General features: G+C 39.2%; 1 protein-coding gene across 1 annotated transcript in view; it reads right to left on the reverse strand.

The window, feature by feature from the left end:
- Positions 1 to 5,192: 5,192 nt before the first annotated feature.
- The window catches only part of IRAG1 (inositol 1,4,5-triphosphate receptor associated 1), a 95,502-nt gene continuing 85,176 nt past the window's right edge, over positions 5,193 to 15,518 (reverse strand). The window contains exons 18-20 of the mRNA XM_049781001.1: positions 13,467 to 13,586; positions 12,124 to 12,261; positions 5,193 to 5,436 (exon numbers count right to left, since the gene is read on the reverse strand). Coding sequence (XP_049636958.1) covers positions 5,193 to 5,436; positions 12,124 to 12,261; positions 13,467 to 13,586 — 502 coding nt within the window. The remainder of the gene's footprint in view (positions 5,437 to 12,123; positions 12,262 to 13,466; positions 13,587 to 15,518) is intronic.

Raw genomic sequence — 15,518 nt, forward strand, 5'->3', positions numbered from 1 at the left:
TCACACCCGGCAGTGCTCAGGGGTTATGTCTGGCTCTATGCTCAGAAATCGCTCCTGGCAGGCTCAGGGGACCATATGGGATGCCGGGATTCGAACCACAGACCTTCTGTGTAAAAGAAAAATGCCTTACCTCCATGCTATCTCTTCAGTCCCAAGAGCAATGTTTTGAGCAAAAAGATTCTCAAGCTTTCTGCACAAAAAATATCATTTGTAGAATTGGTAGATATAAAATTTACTGGCTTTTATATGTCAATAATATTTACATAAAATTAGATATCTATACTGAATATTAGAAATAATGAAATGAAAATCTGATCTGCACAAATTTTGTTCACTGAAAAGTGACAGCTCTTAAATATCTCCATTTGTGACCTCATCATATGACTGAGCTTTCTACTCTAGGAATCTGAGAAGCACTCGAGACTTCATCATCATTGGACCAGGTAACTTGAAGGCAGAAATTATGACTTCTGCATCTATATCCTTCAAGCCTAGCCTTGCAAGTGAAAGAGTGCTATTTTTCAATCTTTCAAGCATTTGTCCGTGTTACATATATGAAAAAAGAATAAAGAGAGAAAGGGGGAAAATAATTATGGAAGACAAAGCTTTGGGTGGGAAAAACTGACTTGTGAGAAATAAGACAGATCTAAATTTTCAAAATAAATTCCTTGAAGGGAAATGATTAGATAAGGGAAGTCTGTATGACTGTGCTGGTGGGTAAGGATGAGTTTCTGGGAAAGGAAGCAATCTTTTTTTAATATATATATTCTTATTGAAAGAAATTAAGTTACTATTGGGATGTGATTGAAATTTCTTGTGGAACTGTTAAATATGAATATGTGTTGTCTAAGCTTTAGGCTTCTTATCCAAGTAAAGTTTTTGAAGAGTTTGTCAAGAGCTAAGAGATAAAGTGAAAATATGGGTAGATAATTCCTCCTCATTTTAATAAAGTGTTCAGAATATGGAAAAAAGTAGTGATACTATACACTTCTAAAGTAACATTGTGATAAGTAATTAAGGAAACCCAGCATTAAAGAAAATATAGAATTAGAAAGAAATTTGAAAAGTTAAATGTGAACTAAGAAACATACTTCAAAGGAGAGAGAAAATATGTAACATCCAGACTGAATATTTTTGTTTCCTGGGCATAGAACACAAACATGAGTGTCATACTTGATCTGATGCATACAAATGAATACTTAAATAGAATAGAAACTTTGTCTTCTATCCTCTATACTTTTTATTTTCGATGCTGTAAAATGAACCTAAGGCATCATACATAGAGTCATGTGTTCAACAGGGAGCAAATATCACCAATAACAAAGTGAAAAATAAGGCATGAAAGAAAAGAATATATGGTATAATCTATAATACTTAACTGAAGATAATATTTACATTTTAGTTTAAGTTCTAACATTATCTGTGTGAACTTGAACAAGTCACTTAAATTCTCTGGGCCTCAAGTTTATTATATGATAAATCAAGATCAATTATGGGGGAAATGAGAAAGAAGTAGTCAAGAATCAAGACTTTTAGAGAATTGATCCCTCATTTATGGACACATCCAATCGGCTGTGTTTTATAAAACTTTATCTTCATAAGAGCATATATAATATGACTGGCATCCCAAAATCATCCAAAAACATCTATTTGCATACTTTATATGATTGGTTACTTGATTATTAAGCCAGTGTCTTGAATTTATTTTTAAAACACCCCATTTCAAACATACAGTTCAAAAGTATTCAATAGCCAGGCTAGTTAGCCAATATTCCAAGTATCCCTAAATTTAAATGGTTTAATAACAGTTGGTTTTATTTCTTGCCTACATCATCCCTGAATTCTGTGAGTACATTTAAAGATCCAGTTTTCACCTAGTGAATCTGTCATTTTCTCAGGCCTCACATGCCTCACAATGGGCCCTCTGAATTTGATAAGAGAGAAAGAGAGAGAGAATGTAATAGATCAAAAAATTTGAAAAGGCATAATTTAATCTATAAAAATTAGGCTGGTGAAATGCCTGCCATCTCTGTCACAGCAAACTTTATGATTAAAACAACCACAGGCCATGATGGTATAGGAAACAAGAATCAGGAACAAGGAAAGGGAGTAGAAGAACTGATCTAGGCTCAGGGAGGAGCTACTGGGACAAGCAACCAAGGGCTGGGCCTACTGAGATACTTATATCTGAAGAAATCAAATCCAGAATTGTGACAAGGTTATGACACAGACCATACAATGAGGAGGAAATTTGACTGCAGGCAAAGGTTTGGAAATGTGCTTTTATTTTCAAATGCAAGTACGTGACACTATAGTTCATTGCTAGCACACCCAAATCTAATCTTCCCTCTCCATCCCTTACACACATGGCCTTTGTGACAGCTGCAAAGTGAAAGGCCTTTTAGGAAGTGACATTAACAATGACACAAATAACACATTACACTATAACTTAGGGTAGGCACCCTAAGTCCTAGGACTAAGTAGACTTACTAGTCATTTGGAAGAAACTTGTTTCAGAACATGCCACTGTTGGCCATAGAGGGCCATTTCCCAGCTATTTTCCAAGAACACCAACTGCTTCAGGTCATTATTTGCTTTTTAGGGAAGAAGTGCTGGCTTTTTAAAGACTATCCTCATAAATTCTATTTTTCTGTATCTTTTTTCCTTTACCTTTCTTACAATTTAGTTCGGAGAGAGTTTGTCTGGAAATACTCTTGCACACCTTTCTAGAGAGCAGTTGGAGGTTTAGGAGACACTGCACCCTATATCCTGGCCTTTGTATTAACTAGGAGCAAAGTTTGAGACTCCTCTGGTCAAGGGAACATAGCCTGATCCTTTAAGAAAATCTGCACGTTTGCCAGCAAGAGTTCTATCCCATAGTCATTTGTAGGGAGTTCCGTTTGCATCTTAGGAGTCTTTAATTCTGAGGACCTAAAACTCCTTCAGTGTCATGTATCTGCAACCCACATCAATGAGGTAGGGTAGACCATAAATCTATGCCCACCCCAATGTCCATTTGCTTTGATCTATACCTCTTTACCTTAGTGACACATCCTTTGTTAGTCCTGTATTGGGCTTCTTTCATAGAAGTTTTTAACCACTGTAAAGGACTTCCACCACCCTCTCTTTACATCAACATTCCTTTTAATATAAGACTTGATTCAGGGGCATCTTTCTGAAGGAGTGTTTGTGTCTAGCATAGTCCCTGAGCTATTCTCATACTATTTTCTGCCACTTTGACACTCATTTTCTCTTTTAACCAAGATTTAATGATATCCTTCCAAGCATCAGCCACCATGAAGCAGGCACTCACTTAGAGAATGTGCGGGACATGGTTTTAGTCTTTGAGGAAAAGTGCAAGGGAAGACAAACACTTAAACAAGTTATTGTGATGTACTGTCTTAAAGGTCAGAAGTAAAAATATTGCAAAATGCCAGAAAAGTGCCACACAGAGGAGGATGTGGCCTACTACATGGGAAATAATGGGGAATTGGTGGGAGGGTATCAATGTCTATAAGAAGAGAATGATTAATTCTTGGTTCTGGAGAGTGACCAGAAAAATAATCCCAGAAGGAAAACCAGTGAGTGGAGATATCAAATTGCAAGAATAAAGCAAACTAACAATAAATAAACAATCAAACAAAAAACCAATTAGATTGGAAACTAGGAATGGCTAGAGTGCCGGTAGGACCACTTTGGGAAATGGGACTGGAATGGAAGGTATCTAGCTCAGATCTTTGGAGGAAGCGGTTTAATACAGGGATTAGAGCACAGACCCTAGTTGGACTGGAGATCCAGCTCTTTGTTTTATAAACTGGGTATCCTCACTGAGCTTCTGTGTGTGTGTGTGTGTGTGTGTGTGTGTGTGTGTTAGTCAATTACCTTATCTGAAAATGGGTAAAATGGAAACCACATAAAACTAAAAATAACTAGAAAACAACTAGTTTGGCTCATGTATATTCTATATGAATATCAGTGACCAAAACCAAATAATATCAATAATAAAACAAAAATGAAAGCAAAAACAATAATAATAATTCCTACGCAGTAGCCCACACTTCCTACAAGCTGATGAGGGATGAATGAATAAAGGTGGTGGCAGTGATGGTGGAGTGAGAAGTCAAATTAGAGATGAGATGTGCTTTCTTGGTTTTATACTAAATAATTGTGAACACTCTCAAGTGTGTATTTGGAAAGAAATTCCATTTGAACTGAAGTACTAAGAGGCAACTACTCACTTACATATGAATTCAGGGAAGCTAAAAACATACAGTGTCTGTCTCTTCACCTTAGAGGCAGGTTAACTGCTTTAAAGTGAAGAGAACAAATAGAAATCAGACTGTGCTATACAATGACTTAGAATCCACATTTGAAATAGAGACCAGAAAGCTTGTTATGGAAGCCATAAGATTTTGGTGTTTATCAAACATTTTAAACGCATGTGAAGAGCTCAATGAACTGGTACTTGATGACAGCCCACAACTTGTGAAAATCTGTGGGTTGGTTTTTATATAAGTTTTTTTTTTCGAGAACACACAAAGTCTATGCTTGAAGGTTTGCCTGCTTCATGCAAAGGCATGCCTGTTTGGTGGTGATATGTCTGTACAAATGTATATTTATATATATTTACATATATCTCCCCATTTCAAAAACTGAGTTAAATCTGTCTAACTATTCAAGAAATCTGTCCTACTTCTGTAAAGAGAAACTCTGATTCCCAAGGAATGAAGGAAATGTTGAAAACTAGTCAATGAAAATGAGATAGGAAATGGAAAGATAATCATGCTGCAACTCCAAATTCCAGGTTTGATCCTCTGGGTTAGAGTTGTTCTTTTATCACACTTCTTTCTGATTTTTTGATTGCAGAAAGGGGAGAAGGAGGGCATGTACCTCCTAATGTTCCTTGCTGAGCAGGTGATGTACAGCAGAGGCAGGTGACCTTTCCTTTGGTTAGAGTTCCTTGGTGACAATGACTTCGTTGTTCACCACATTCTTTCGCAGGGCATATTTTATGATCTTCCATGAACACCAACAACTCTGTGTAAAATGGTTTTCACAAAAATACTCCAAAAGAACCCCTCTTTCTTCCTTGATGAGTTGGAAACAGTGTGCCCATATCCAGGCCTGAAACACCACACTGAGGGAAAGGCAAGAGGCTGTGTGCTGGAGGCCACCGGCTGGCATCAGCAGTACTATTGCTCTGTAGGCTGCTCATGCTGGAGTCCTGAACCCCACCAGGAGTCCCGTTGGGCTGTAGAGCAAGAGGACATCCCAGGGGACATGTCAGCTGGTTCCACACAAGAGTTATAGGAATTGTAGAGCCCCAGAATGACCATCAAGACCAACATTGCTGCAGCCATCATCCAGATGACTTGCCAGTGCTGACACAGTTTGGGATACACGACTTGTAACAAATGGACCAATTCTTTAAGTTTGCTGTGAAGTAAAAAAAAAAAAATGAGGCTTTAGTATATTAGGCACACATGGAATATCCAGACTCATACTTTTGTATTTGGAATACTTCATGTGCAACCTGGAGAGAAGTTTGAAAATTCAGCTATCTACGTAACCTCTTACAGCAACTATTTCAGCCACTCCAAGCCCAATGACTATTGCCTTTCTGTGGTTTTGAAATCTACAGCTTACATACACCTACTGATTTTAAGCTACTACTTCATAAGCTTGATGTTTATACTTGAACACTTACACATGCCCTGATTCACTCTGGAGAACTCTCATAAGTTCCAGGATACAAGATTTACCAATCAATAATTCATGCATTCAAGCAGAAGCAATACTTTCCCCCCTTGCAGTCAGTTCTAAGTTTTAGCCAATCCCCTGCCTCAGTGCACAAATGTATAATTTACTGCCCTCAGTTCATCTTCTGTCTAGAGTGGCAGGATTGTGCTAACGTCTTAGATGACCCTAAGACCCACTGAAAATTGGCAAAAAAAAATTCACACCAACCTAAAAGAGTTTCACATGATCTACATAATCTCAGTGGCACTAAAACGAGTAACAGTCTCTAGAAATCAACCTCAGGGTGACTTAATAAAGAGGCTTTTTGTTTTCTTCCTTTTATTTTTGATGACATTTTTAATTTAATCGCCATGAGATACACAGTTACAAAGTTGTTCATGATTGATTTTCAGTCAGACGCAGTCCAACACCCATCCCTTCACCTATATTTCTCACCACCAGTGTCCCCACTTTCCCTCCTGCTCTCCCTCACACACACAATATAGTCTGCCTCTATAGTTGACTTTCTTCTTCTCTTCTCCTCTTCCTTCTGCTCTTCCTGTTTTTCCTCTTCTATCTCCCTTCTCTTCCCTCCTCTTCCTTCTCCTTCTCCCTTTCCTTTTTTTCTTTCTCTCACTCATACACACACAAACACACAAAGCTTTTCAACCTCATTAATCTTCATTCTCTAATTTCCCCCTCTTCTGCTTCTCTATCTCATGCCCTCTTTTTTTCTCTCTCTGTTTCTTATTTGTTTTATTCTCCTTTATCTTCTTTCTTTTTAAAAAACTTTTCTACCCTTTTCTGAATCCTAGTGAAAAAAATAGTCACATTGTCCACCTTAAAGAGTCCATTTTTAGAGTTCTCTGAAGAAACACTGGACATATTTATTAAACTGAAATAGCTTTCTGTTTTTAGTCCAAGATCTATTTTTAAAAATGTTAAAAATTAAAAATGTTGAGGATCAACTGATGGAGGCGGTGAGAAAAGTGACAGCAGGATTTTCTAAATATATCTCAGAGTTCATATAGACACTGAAATATGTAGTCTGAGAAGTAGCAGTCTCCAATTCACAGTAAGGAAAGATGCCTAATGATGTAAATAAAGGTTCACTAAAACCTTCTTTAAGAAGATATCGGATGCTCAGAGGGTCTGCTTCAGATGCTAACCATTGGCTTTTTTCCATGTGGGAACTCTTTAAAGATTATTTTAGGATTACTTATGCCAAACAATGAAAACAGTAACTGTGGTGAAATACCTGTTGTTTTTATAGCTGTTGAGAATCCCAATTTAGATTTATTTAGTTATAACTGTAGATTAAAATACTATCTTCCTTTTGGGATTCATTTCACTATTACAAAGGAAGTTTCTTGAGTGGGGTTAATCCTATTCTACCTCTACTCTTTTTTTTTTCTTTTTTGGGCCACACCCGGTGATGCTCAGGGGTTCCTCCTGGCTATGTGCTCAGAAATTGCTCCTGGCTTGGGGGATCATATGGGATACTGGGGGATCAAACCACAGTTCATCCTAAGTTAGTGTATGCAAGGAAAATGCCTTACCGCTTGTGCCACCACTCTGGCCCCTTTACCTCTACTCTTAAGTGGGATGTAAAGTTGGAAATCAAGATCTGATTTATGACATTCAATTCCAGCTCATAAGAGATCTTTGCAGTTGAATTAAATCAAAATATAATTCCTTTAAAAATCAAGTTTTAGGGCCGGGCAGTGGCGCTAAAGGTAAGGTGCCTGCCTTGCCTGCGCTGGCCTTGGACGGACCGCGGTTCGATCCCCCGGTGTCCCATATGTCCCCCAAGCCAGGAGCAACTTCTGAGCACATAGCCAGGAGTAACCCCTGAGCATTACCGGGTGTGGCCCAAAAACCAAAAAAAAAAAAAAATCAAGTTTTGATTTTTTTTTAACTTTTTTTTGGTTTTTGGGTCACACCCGGCAGCACTTAGGGGTCACTCCTGGCTCTACACTCAGAAATTGCTCCTGGCAGGCTTGGGGGCCCATATGGGATGCCGGGATTGGAACCACTGTCCTACATGCAAGGCAAATGCCCTACCTCCATGCTATCTCTCTGGCCCCCAAATTTTGATTTTTTAAATTTTCCATAGAGGGAGGTAAGTTTGTCTCCCCATCACCTGGGCCTAGGGATAGAGGTTTCAGAGATGCTAGTTGAGAGCTTGGTCTATCACTACCTTTGATAAAGGTAATTCCTATTCTTGTAGAAGGGGCAGGTTAAAGATATACACCTCCCCTTAGTTGGATATAGTCAGGGTGAGGAGAGTTAGTTTTAAATATCATAGATTATTTAAGAAATATTATTTAGAAACTGAACAATGAAGTTTTTCAGTGACCAAACACTGAGCTATCAGCTATGCAAAAATGCACTGGGAACACGTGAGGAAACTGTCGTTTAAAGATAAACAGAGTGATATGAATGCTAGATGTTGGAGGGCTGCTCTTCTCTGCAGGTCCAATGAGGTACCACACAGCATAAACCACTGCCAAACCATGACACCTATTTACTATAATATTAGTCGAGTTATACCTTCCTATCCAGCTAATCTCGATTGCTCTGTTCACCTTCCATCTGGAGTCAGACAAAGCCAAGTTATAAGTGAGGTAAAGGGAAAAGGTGGTGGTGGGGGTGAAGTATATATGGGATGTAGAAAGAAATGAAGTCGATCACACTTAAGGGTGAGGGGAGAGGTCCAAATTTTCTAACTTGTGGATTTTGATTCTTGCAGGAAAGTAGTCATTTTAATGACCAAAATGAGATTATTCTTGGGACTTAAACTTGACCAGATAACTTCTGTTTTCTGGAAGTTCTTATAAAACTCAAATGAATCCTAGGTTCCATCCTAGGATCAGTGCAAAGAACAAGACCACCAACCACAGAAGATGGATTAAAATGACACTGAGGGAACAGAACTTCTAGAACCACAAAGAAAGACTTCATCATAAGTCCCACTCCTGAATCTGTGCAGATACTGAGATCTCTAGATACAGAGGTCTGATCTTATCACCCAGGAGAGAGCAGAAGTCTTCCAAACACCACGAAAGCACCACCAGGAGAGTAAATGAACCTGAGCGGAGTCTATAGTTAATCCCATGACAATATACTCCAAGGGTGGAGAAACCCCATATCTCTTAGGCCAAGTGAATTCCTTTAAAAATGACCCCAATATTTACTATGCCAAGTGCAGGAGGGGAAAAAAAAAGGCAAAAAGCACAAAACATTTTTTATTTTTTATTTTTATTTTTATTTTTTTATTTTTGGTTTTTTTGGGCCACACCCATTTGACGCTCAGGGGTTACTCCTGGCTATGCGCTCAGAAGTCGCTCCTGGCTTGGGGGACCATATGGGACGCCGGGGGATCGAACCGCGGTCCGTCCTAGGCTAGCGCAGGCAAGACAGGCACCTTACCTTTAGCGCCACCGCCCGGCCTCTTATTTTTTATATATTATTTTTTATCTTCATTTAGTATTATTATTTTTTATTTTTATTTACATATCTACTTTTTGTCGATTTCTTTGTTTTGGTGTGGTTATTGAAGTTGTTCCCATTTATATTTATTTTTCTTCTTTTCTTTTATTTCTTTATGTGCTCTGCCATGTATTTTATCTCAAGACCATGTTTTTTTTTTTTTTGTGGTGCTTATCGTTATTGTTGGAGTGCTCACTGGATATTTGACACTTCTTTTTGTATTGTTGTGGTATTTCACCTTCTTTTCCTCCTTCATCTCTCAAACTAATGATGAGAGCCTCTAGAAGGATTCCGCCCATTTTCGGCATATTAGACTTTTACCCCAGTTTATTACTTTTCTCTTCTTCAAACAAAACCACATAACTTGAACTATCTAGTCCTGCCTCCCAGTTAGAGGGGGAAATAAGGGAGGCACCAAGACCAATACTACTAAGTAGTAAGCTAGGTACAGAGGGGACCACATATTCTAGCAGCTCCGGGGGTGAGGGAGGAGGAGATGGGAAGTAGGACAAAAACGGAGGTGTAGGGAGGATAAATCAGTGATGGGAATCCCCCTGATTTTATGTAAATATGTACCTAAAATATTATTATCAACAATATGTAAGCCATTATGATCAAAATAAAAATTATATTTAAAAAAAACTCAAATGAATGTGACTCCTATCAACTTAATCACATAGAGTAGATTGGGGTCTATGTTCTCTGTTTTAACAGTCAAGATGTGTTGATTCACCTGCAGCTCACCTAAGCTGATCCTACAGAAAGCAATGTCTAAAACAGGTAACATTATTCAACAGAGCAAAAATTCAGAAAAAAAAGCTTTAGGGTTTGTTATTAAATTTTTTAAAGATCCACTGCTGAAGTTAGGCTAATGTTTTAAAAATGCATTCAGCAGGACATGTATTTCTTCATAGCTTCAACTTTGCTTGTTAGTGAGATGCCAACATTTTTAGGGGGAAATCATGTGTGAGTGCAGGTGCTTGTGGAGAACTGTACATCTAATGGACCCAAAAGTGAATAAAGATGAAAATAATAGATCTTGAGGACAGTCTGACTTGAGTGATAGGGGATGTAACTTTGAGTAGGCAAACCAAAACCAAAAGGTACATGGAGGGGGTGGGATTAAGGACCAAACTGGAGGAACAAGGTCACAATTAGCAGCAGCGCTCTGGGGACTGTGCAGTGCCAGGGATTGAATTTAGAACTTTGCAATTGCAAAAGTTCTACCAACCCCATCAACATCAGCTAGAGATAGAGAATATAGTGCCGCAATGTATTCTGAAATATATAACACTGTAAAAAGCGAAGTTGAAAAATATGCAGGAATGTAAGAACAAATCTTTACCCTTTTGAGACCAGGACTTGACACCACCTGTGCTGATAGCAGTGCCCTGTTTGAGGGACAAACATTTCTCAAATCCAGAAAGTGGATCTGGAGTGAGAAAAGCTGGGAGAATGGTCAGAAGGACCCAGTGATTATTCTCAGATGAATATTAAGGGGCAAGAGGGCATAGAAGGGGCCCAGGTCAAACTTTTCCTCCTCGAGAGTTTCTTGAAATGAGAAGGAGCTGCAAATCATCTTAGATCTTATGAGCTAGATAAGGACTTCAGCCTATGCTTTGTAAACCAGACTGTTTATATTCCATGTGCCCTGTTTAATTCTCCTTCGTTATTGCTTGGTATTTGGAAATGCTAGAAGTTCCCGTCTGTTTAGCTATGTTGACTGCATGAAGGGGGAGGGAGAGAATGTATAGGCCTATACAGACAGAGGGAAGGATTCCTGATTCTTGGTCCCCACACAGAGAGATAAATCTTTTATTAGGAGAAGTGGTATATCTTTGTGTTTTCAAGACTGAGATTCCAGCCAGCTCTTCTAGACTTTCCTCAAAAAATTGGTGTTCTCTCAAACTGGGATTTCTCCCTGATTTTCTCTTTGGGTTCTATTAGCTAATCATCTGGGCTTTGAAGCACCCCATTTCTAAACTTCTCTTGCTTTGCTACTTTATTTGTTACATGGAACAACCAGGTGTAGATTCTTGCATTGTCTTGAGTTTAGTAGCTAATTGGATTACTTATCAGTTTGGCTAGAAGGACTCTGCACTCTAGGATAGGCTGAAGATCTAGAAGCAAATATTTTGGTAACATGTTTCAAGTCTTACCAGACAATGTGTTTTAAAAATTCAGGACTTCTTACCTAAATATGTAAATAGAGGCAACAAAACAGAAGAGTTTTATAAAACCCAGGCCATTTATGTGATCACTTTAGCTATTAGGTACAGGTAGGACAAGATGTAGGATCTATAATACTTATCTACATTTATATATACTTGTGTGTATATGTATACTTATATACATGTATATATAGATATATATTCCTGATTTAAAGAAAGTATACTTGAAAACTAAGTATATTAACAGAGAAAATCTTAAGTATTTTCAGTTCAAGTGAAAACACTGTTTAGATTATAACACTTGTTTAAGCAGTATCAAAGCTGTGGGAGATGAATATATACGCCCAAAACAAGTATGCCACCATTTATTATGTTCTATCTGTCCCTGTTCCTCTCCAAGTGCCTGGCCAGGTTTCAGGCCAGCTCTCCTGGACTGTAGCTCTCTCTTGGGATGACTGAGAGACTCCACCAGAGTTCTTTGTTGTTTCTCAGTTTCCAAAATCCTCTGCTTAAAGGTGGCCCTGCCCTTTACCATCTCTAATTCCTTGGCTCTTGCTAACATCTGTTCATTAATGACATGAGCTTTTGGGGATTGCCCCTGTTGCCTCCCCACAACATGAGTGCCTCTGGTTTCTATTATTCATGTGGGGTCCAGACACTGCTATCCTGGATGTGCCCTAAATGAGTGGTAACTCATTACAGTAACATCAAAGGCTCCAACCTGCTTCTCTGTTCCTTTTCTTCCTCCTCAGTTTCTTCTACCTCCTCTTCAGGTTCCTCAGGATTCTCACTCTTTATTTCTTCTTCCTCCTCTTTCAGGTCTTGAAGCTCACTGGTCTTCTTTAGACCTTCCTGGTAACTTGGAGGGCAAAAAGGAACAATTAAGTCTGAAGATGAGGCACAGCATATTCTTTCCTGCATTTCTAGAGGAGGGGACCCATGTATCTCCAGTAATGACACACTTCCTGTGGCTCCACACAACAGGAAAAAGCTGGGAAGCTCCGCGGAGTCCCAAGGTGGCTAATGTCAGTACCATTTCCTCTTACCCCTCAGTTATCCTTCCTGTTTATGTGAAAGTGTGACACAGAAAACCCCTGACTGGACATGGAGCCTGTATACCTTCTGTAGGGATTCCATTGCCTTGGCTCTCCATAACTTCAGAATTTATCCCCTTCAGACATCAGGCTTAACTTAGGGATGGGGATATCATCATGAAGGTTTGCTGAGGAGATTTACAAAAGTGACAGATATATACATTCTGGAGAGGTTCCCTGTATATATTGACAAAGCTAATGGAGGGCCCCCACTTTCTGTGAGGGAAAAGACTTTTTCAAAAAGAAACCCTTTTAATTTTCTTCTTCCAGAATCACTCTTTCCTGGAAGGCACTGTTTCTTCTTGTCCTATAGTCCAGGGGTAAGGCCAATACACACACAGAGAACTTTTCATGGAAACCTGTGGCTCTAAGCCAGTCTCCCTCAAGAACTGTAGGGAAAGGATGTGAGGAGTGTCACAAGTAATTCTCTTCCTGGTTCAGAATTGGTCCTTACTTAGATTCAATTAAAAAAATAAAACTGACCCTTTGTCATTGACAATAGGTCAAAGGTGCTATTCAACATTCATCAGAATAGGATGGGAAATTGAGGTAACTCCAATTTCCAGAAAGAAGGGGTGGTCAGGGAAGTTCCAAGAAGTGTGATTACAGCTGCTCCTGGGCACTGCTGGCAGCAGCACAACTACTCTGAGTATCTGTCAGAAAACCTCATGCACCATTAAGAGGAACCCAAACAGTATTCCTGACTTTCAGACCATTCTGAGCCATGGTGTTTTGGTAACTGTCTGCCTACATAGAGTTTGGTTACTGTCTAACCACACCCTCTTGCCCTGCTTCCTCCCTTCCTTCCTGTGGAACAGCACTGTTCTTTCCTATGTAGTTCCTTACTGAGACAGGGTGGTCCCCAAGCCACTGGCTGTTTCCCTAAATCCACTAAGATGTTGGAAAGGTCGTGGGAAGATGTCTTCAGAGACCTGCTAGGTGATCTCAGGGCAGTTGACATACGACTCACCTCTTGTTATAGGCTTCTTCCTCCACCCTTGCCTTGGTCTCCTGGCTAATCTCCTCCGGGAAGCTTGAAGTGGGCACAGGAACAGGGGGTTCACAATCTGGGTCTCCATTTGTTTTACCACTAGTGAAAAGAGGGAAGTATAGGCAACATTTCAGAGAAAGATTAGGCATCAAGTCTTTTGTCTGACTCATTTTTTAAAGTTACTTTATTTAAACATAGTGGTTATAAGATTCCTCATAATATAGTATTTTCCCTTTTGTACAGTTACAAAGAAGTTTGTAACAATGATTGAGTTATAATCATATAATGTACAACACAATTCACCAGTGCTCATTTCTGCTACCAGTGTCCCCAATTTCCCTTGAATTCTCTCTCCCAGAATATTTTCTCTCTCCCCTTTCTCCTCTCTCTCCTCTCTCTCTTCTCTCTCCTCTCTTTCCTCTCTCTCTCTTTCTCTCTCTCTTCCTCTCCCTCCCTTGCATTCTCTCTCTTGCATTCTCTTCTCCCCTGCCTGCCTTTGAGGCAAACATTTCTCTTCCCCTTTCCTTTCTCTTTTTTTCCCTTTTTCTTTTCTTTTCTTCTTTTCTCCCTGTCTTTTTGTTTCTCCTTTTAGACATGGTTACAATATTGCCTGATTGTCTTTTTCCTTTTTCTTTTCTTTTGGATTTTGGACCACACCCACTGACGCTCAGGGATTACTCCTGGCTATGTGCTCAAAAATTGCTCCTGGCTTGGGGGACTATATAAGATGCTGTGGATAAAACCTAGGTCTGTCCAGGGTTAGCTACGTGCAAGTCAAATGCCCTACCACTGTGCTATTGCTCTGGCCCCCATTCACCTGATTCTTGATTAGAAGTAATGAAGCTCATTCTACATGGAATTCTTTCTATCCTATCTTAAGGAAAAATTAAAAAGAAAACCCTCATCCATAAATCTTCTTTAGGCCCTTATACACCAAATACTACACTAACTTCCCTGGTCTCACGAACAAATCCAACTTCATTCTTCTATCAGCTATGGTGAGTGGACAAATAAAGTCTCCACTAAGCTGAGGAAAGTGGAGATGGGCCAGAACCCTTGGGTAATCTCACTTCTACCTTCTGTAGCACAACCTTCACTCAATCTCTCCAACAACTAGTGTATACTAATTAAGAGACTGAAAACTTCTAGTATGCTATGGCTACATTAGAAAAGAACAGAAATTGCCTTGCCAGCATGGATATTAGCAGAAGAGAAAGTCCCTGCAAAGGAAAAGAAAATGTGCTAAATCACAAATTTATTTAAGAAGCAAAATATGTGCTTCTGTGAAAAACAAAAACAAAAAAACAAGGGAAGCACCAACGAAGATTGTGTGGTGATCTCAAGCTACATAGACTGGCACACATCACAAAGAAGAACAATCAGTGCTGGTGGGGATGTGAAGAGAAAGGAATTCTCATTCACTGCTGCTAGAAATACTGTCTAGTCTAGCCTTTAGTGGAAAACAATATGGAGATTCCTCAAAAAACTGAAAAATTGAGCTTCCATATGATACACCACTCCTAGGGATATAATCTAGGAACACAAAAACACAATACAAAAATGCCTTCCTCACACCTCTATTCATTGCAATGCTATTTACAAAAGCCAGAATCTGGAAACAACCAAGATGCCCTTCAACAGATGAATGGCTAAAGAAACTGTGGTACATATACACAATGGAATTTCATGCAGCTGTCAGGAGAGTCGAAGTCATGATATTTTTCTATACATGGATGGACATGGAATCTTTTATGCTGAGTGAAGTAAGTCAGAGAGAGATAGACACAGAATAGTCTCACTCATCTATGGGTTTTAAGAAAAATAAAAGACATTATTGTGATAATGCTCAGAGATAATAGAAATGAGGGCTAGAAGAACAGGCTCACGATATGAAGCTTACCACAAAGAGTGGTGAGTGCAATTAGAGAAATAACACATAAACAACTATCATGACAATGTTAATGAGTAAGAGAAGTAGAATGCCTGTCTCTACTACAGGCAAGGGTTGGGAAGGAGGGAGGGGGGCATTGT

The sequence above is a fragment of the Suncus etruscus genome, chromosome 9, assembly GCF_024139225.1.
Source record: "Suncus etruscus isolate mSunEtr1 chromosome 9, mSunEtr1.pri.cur, whole genome shotgun sequence".
Taxonomy (NCBI): Eukaryota; Metazoa; Chordata; class Mammalia; order Eulipotyphla; family Soricidae; genus Suncus; species Suncus etruscus.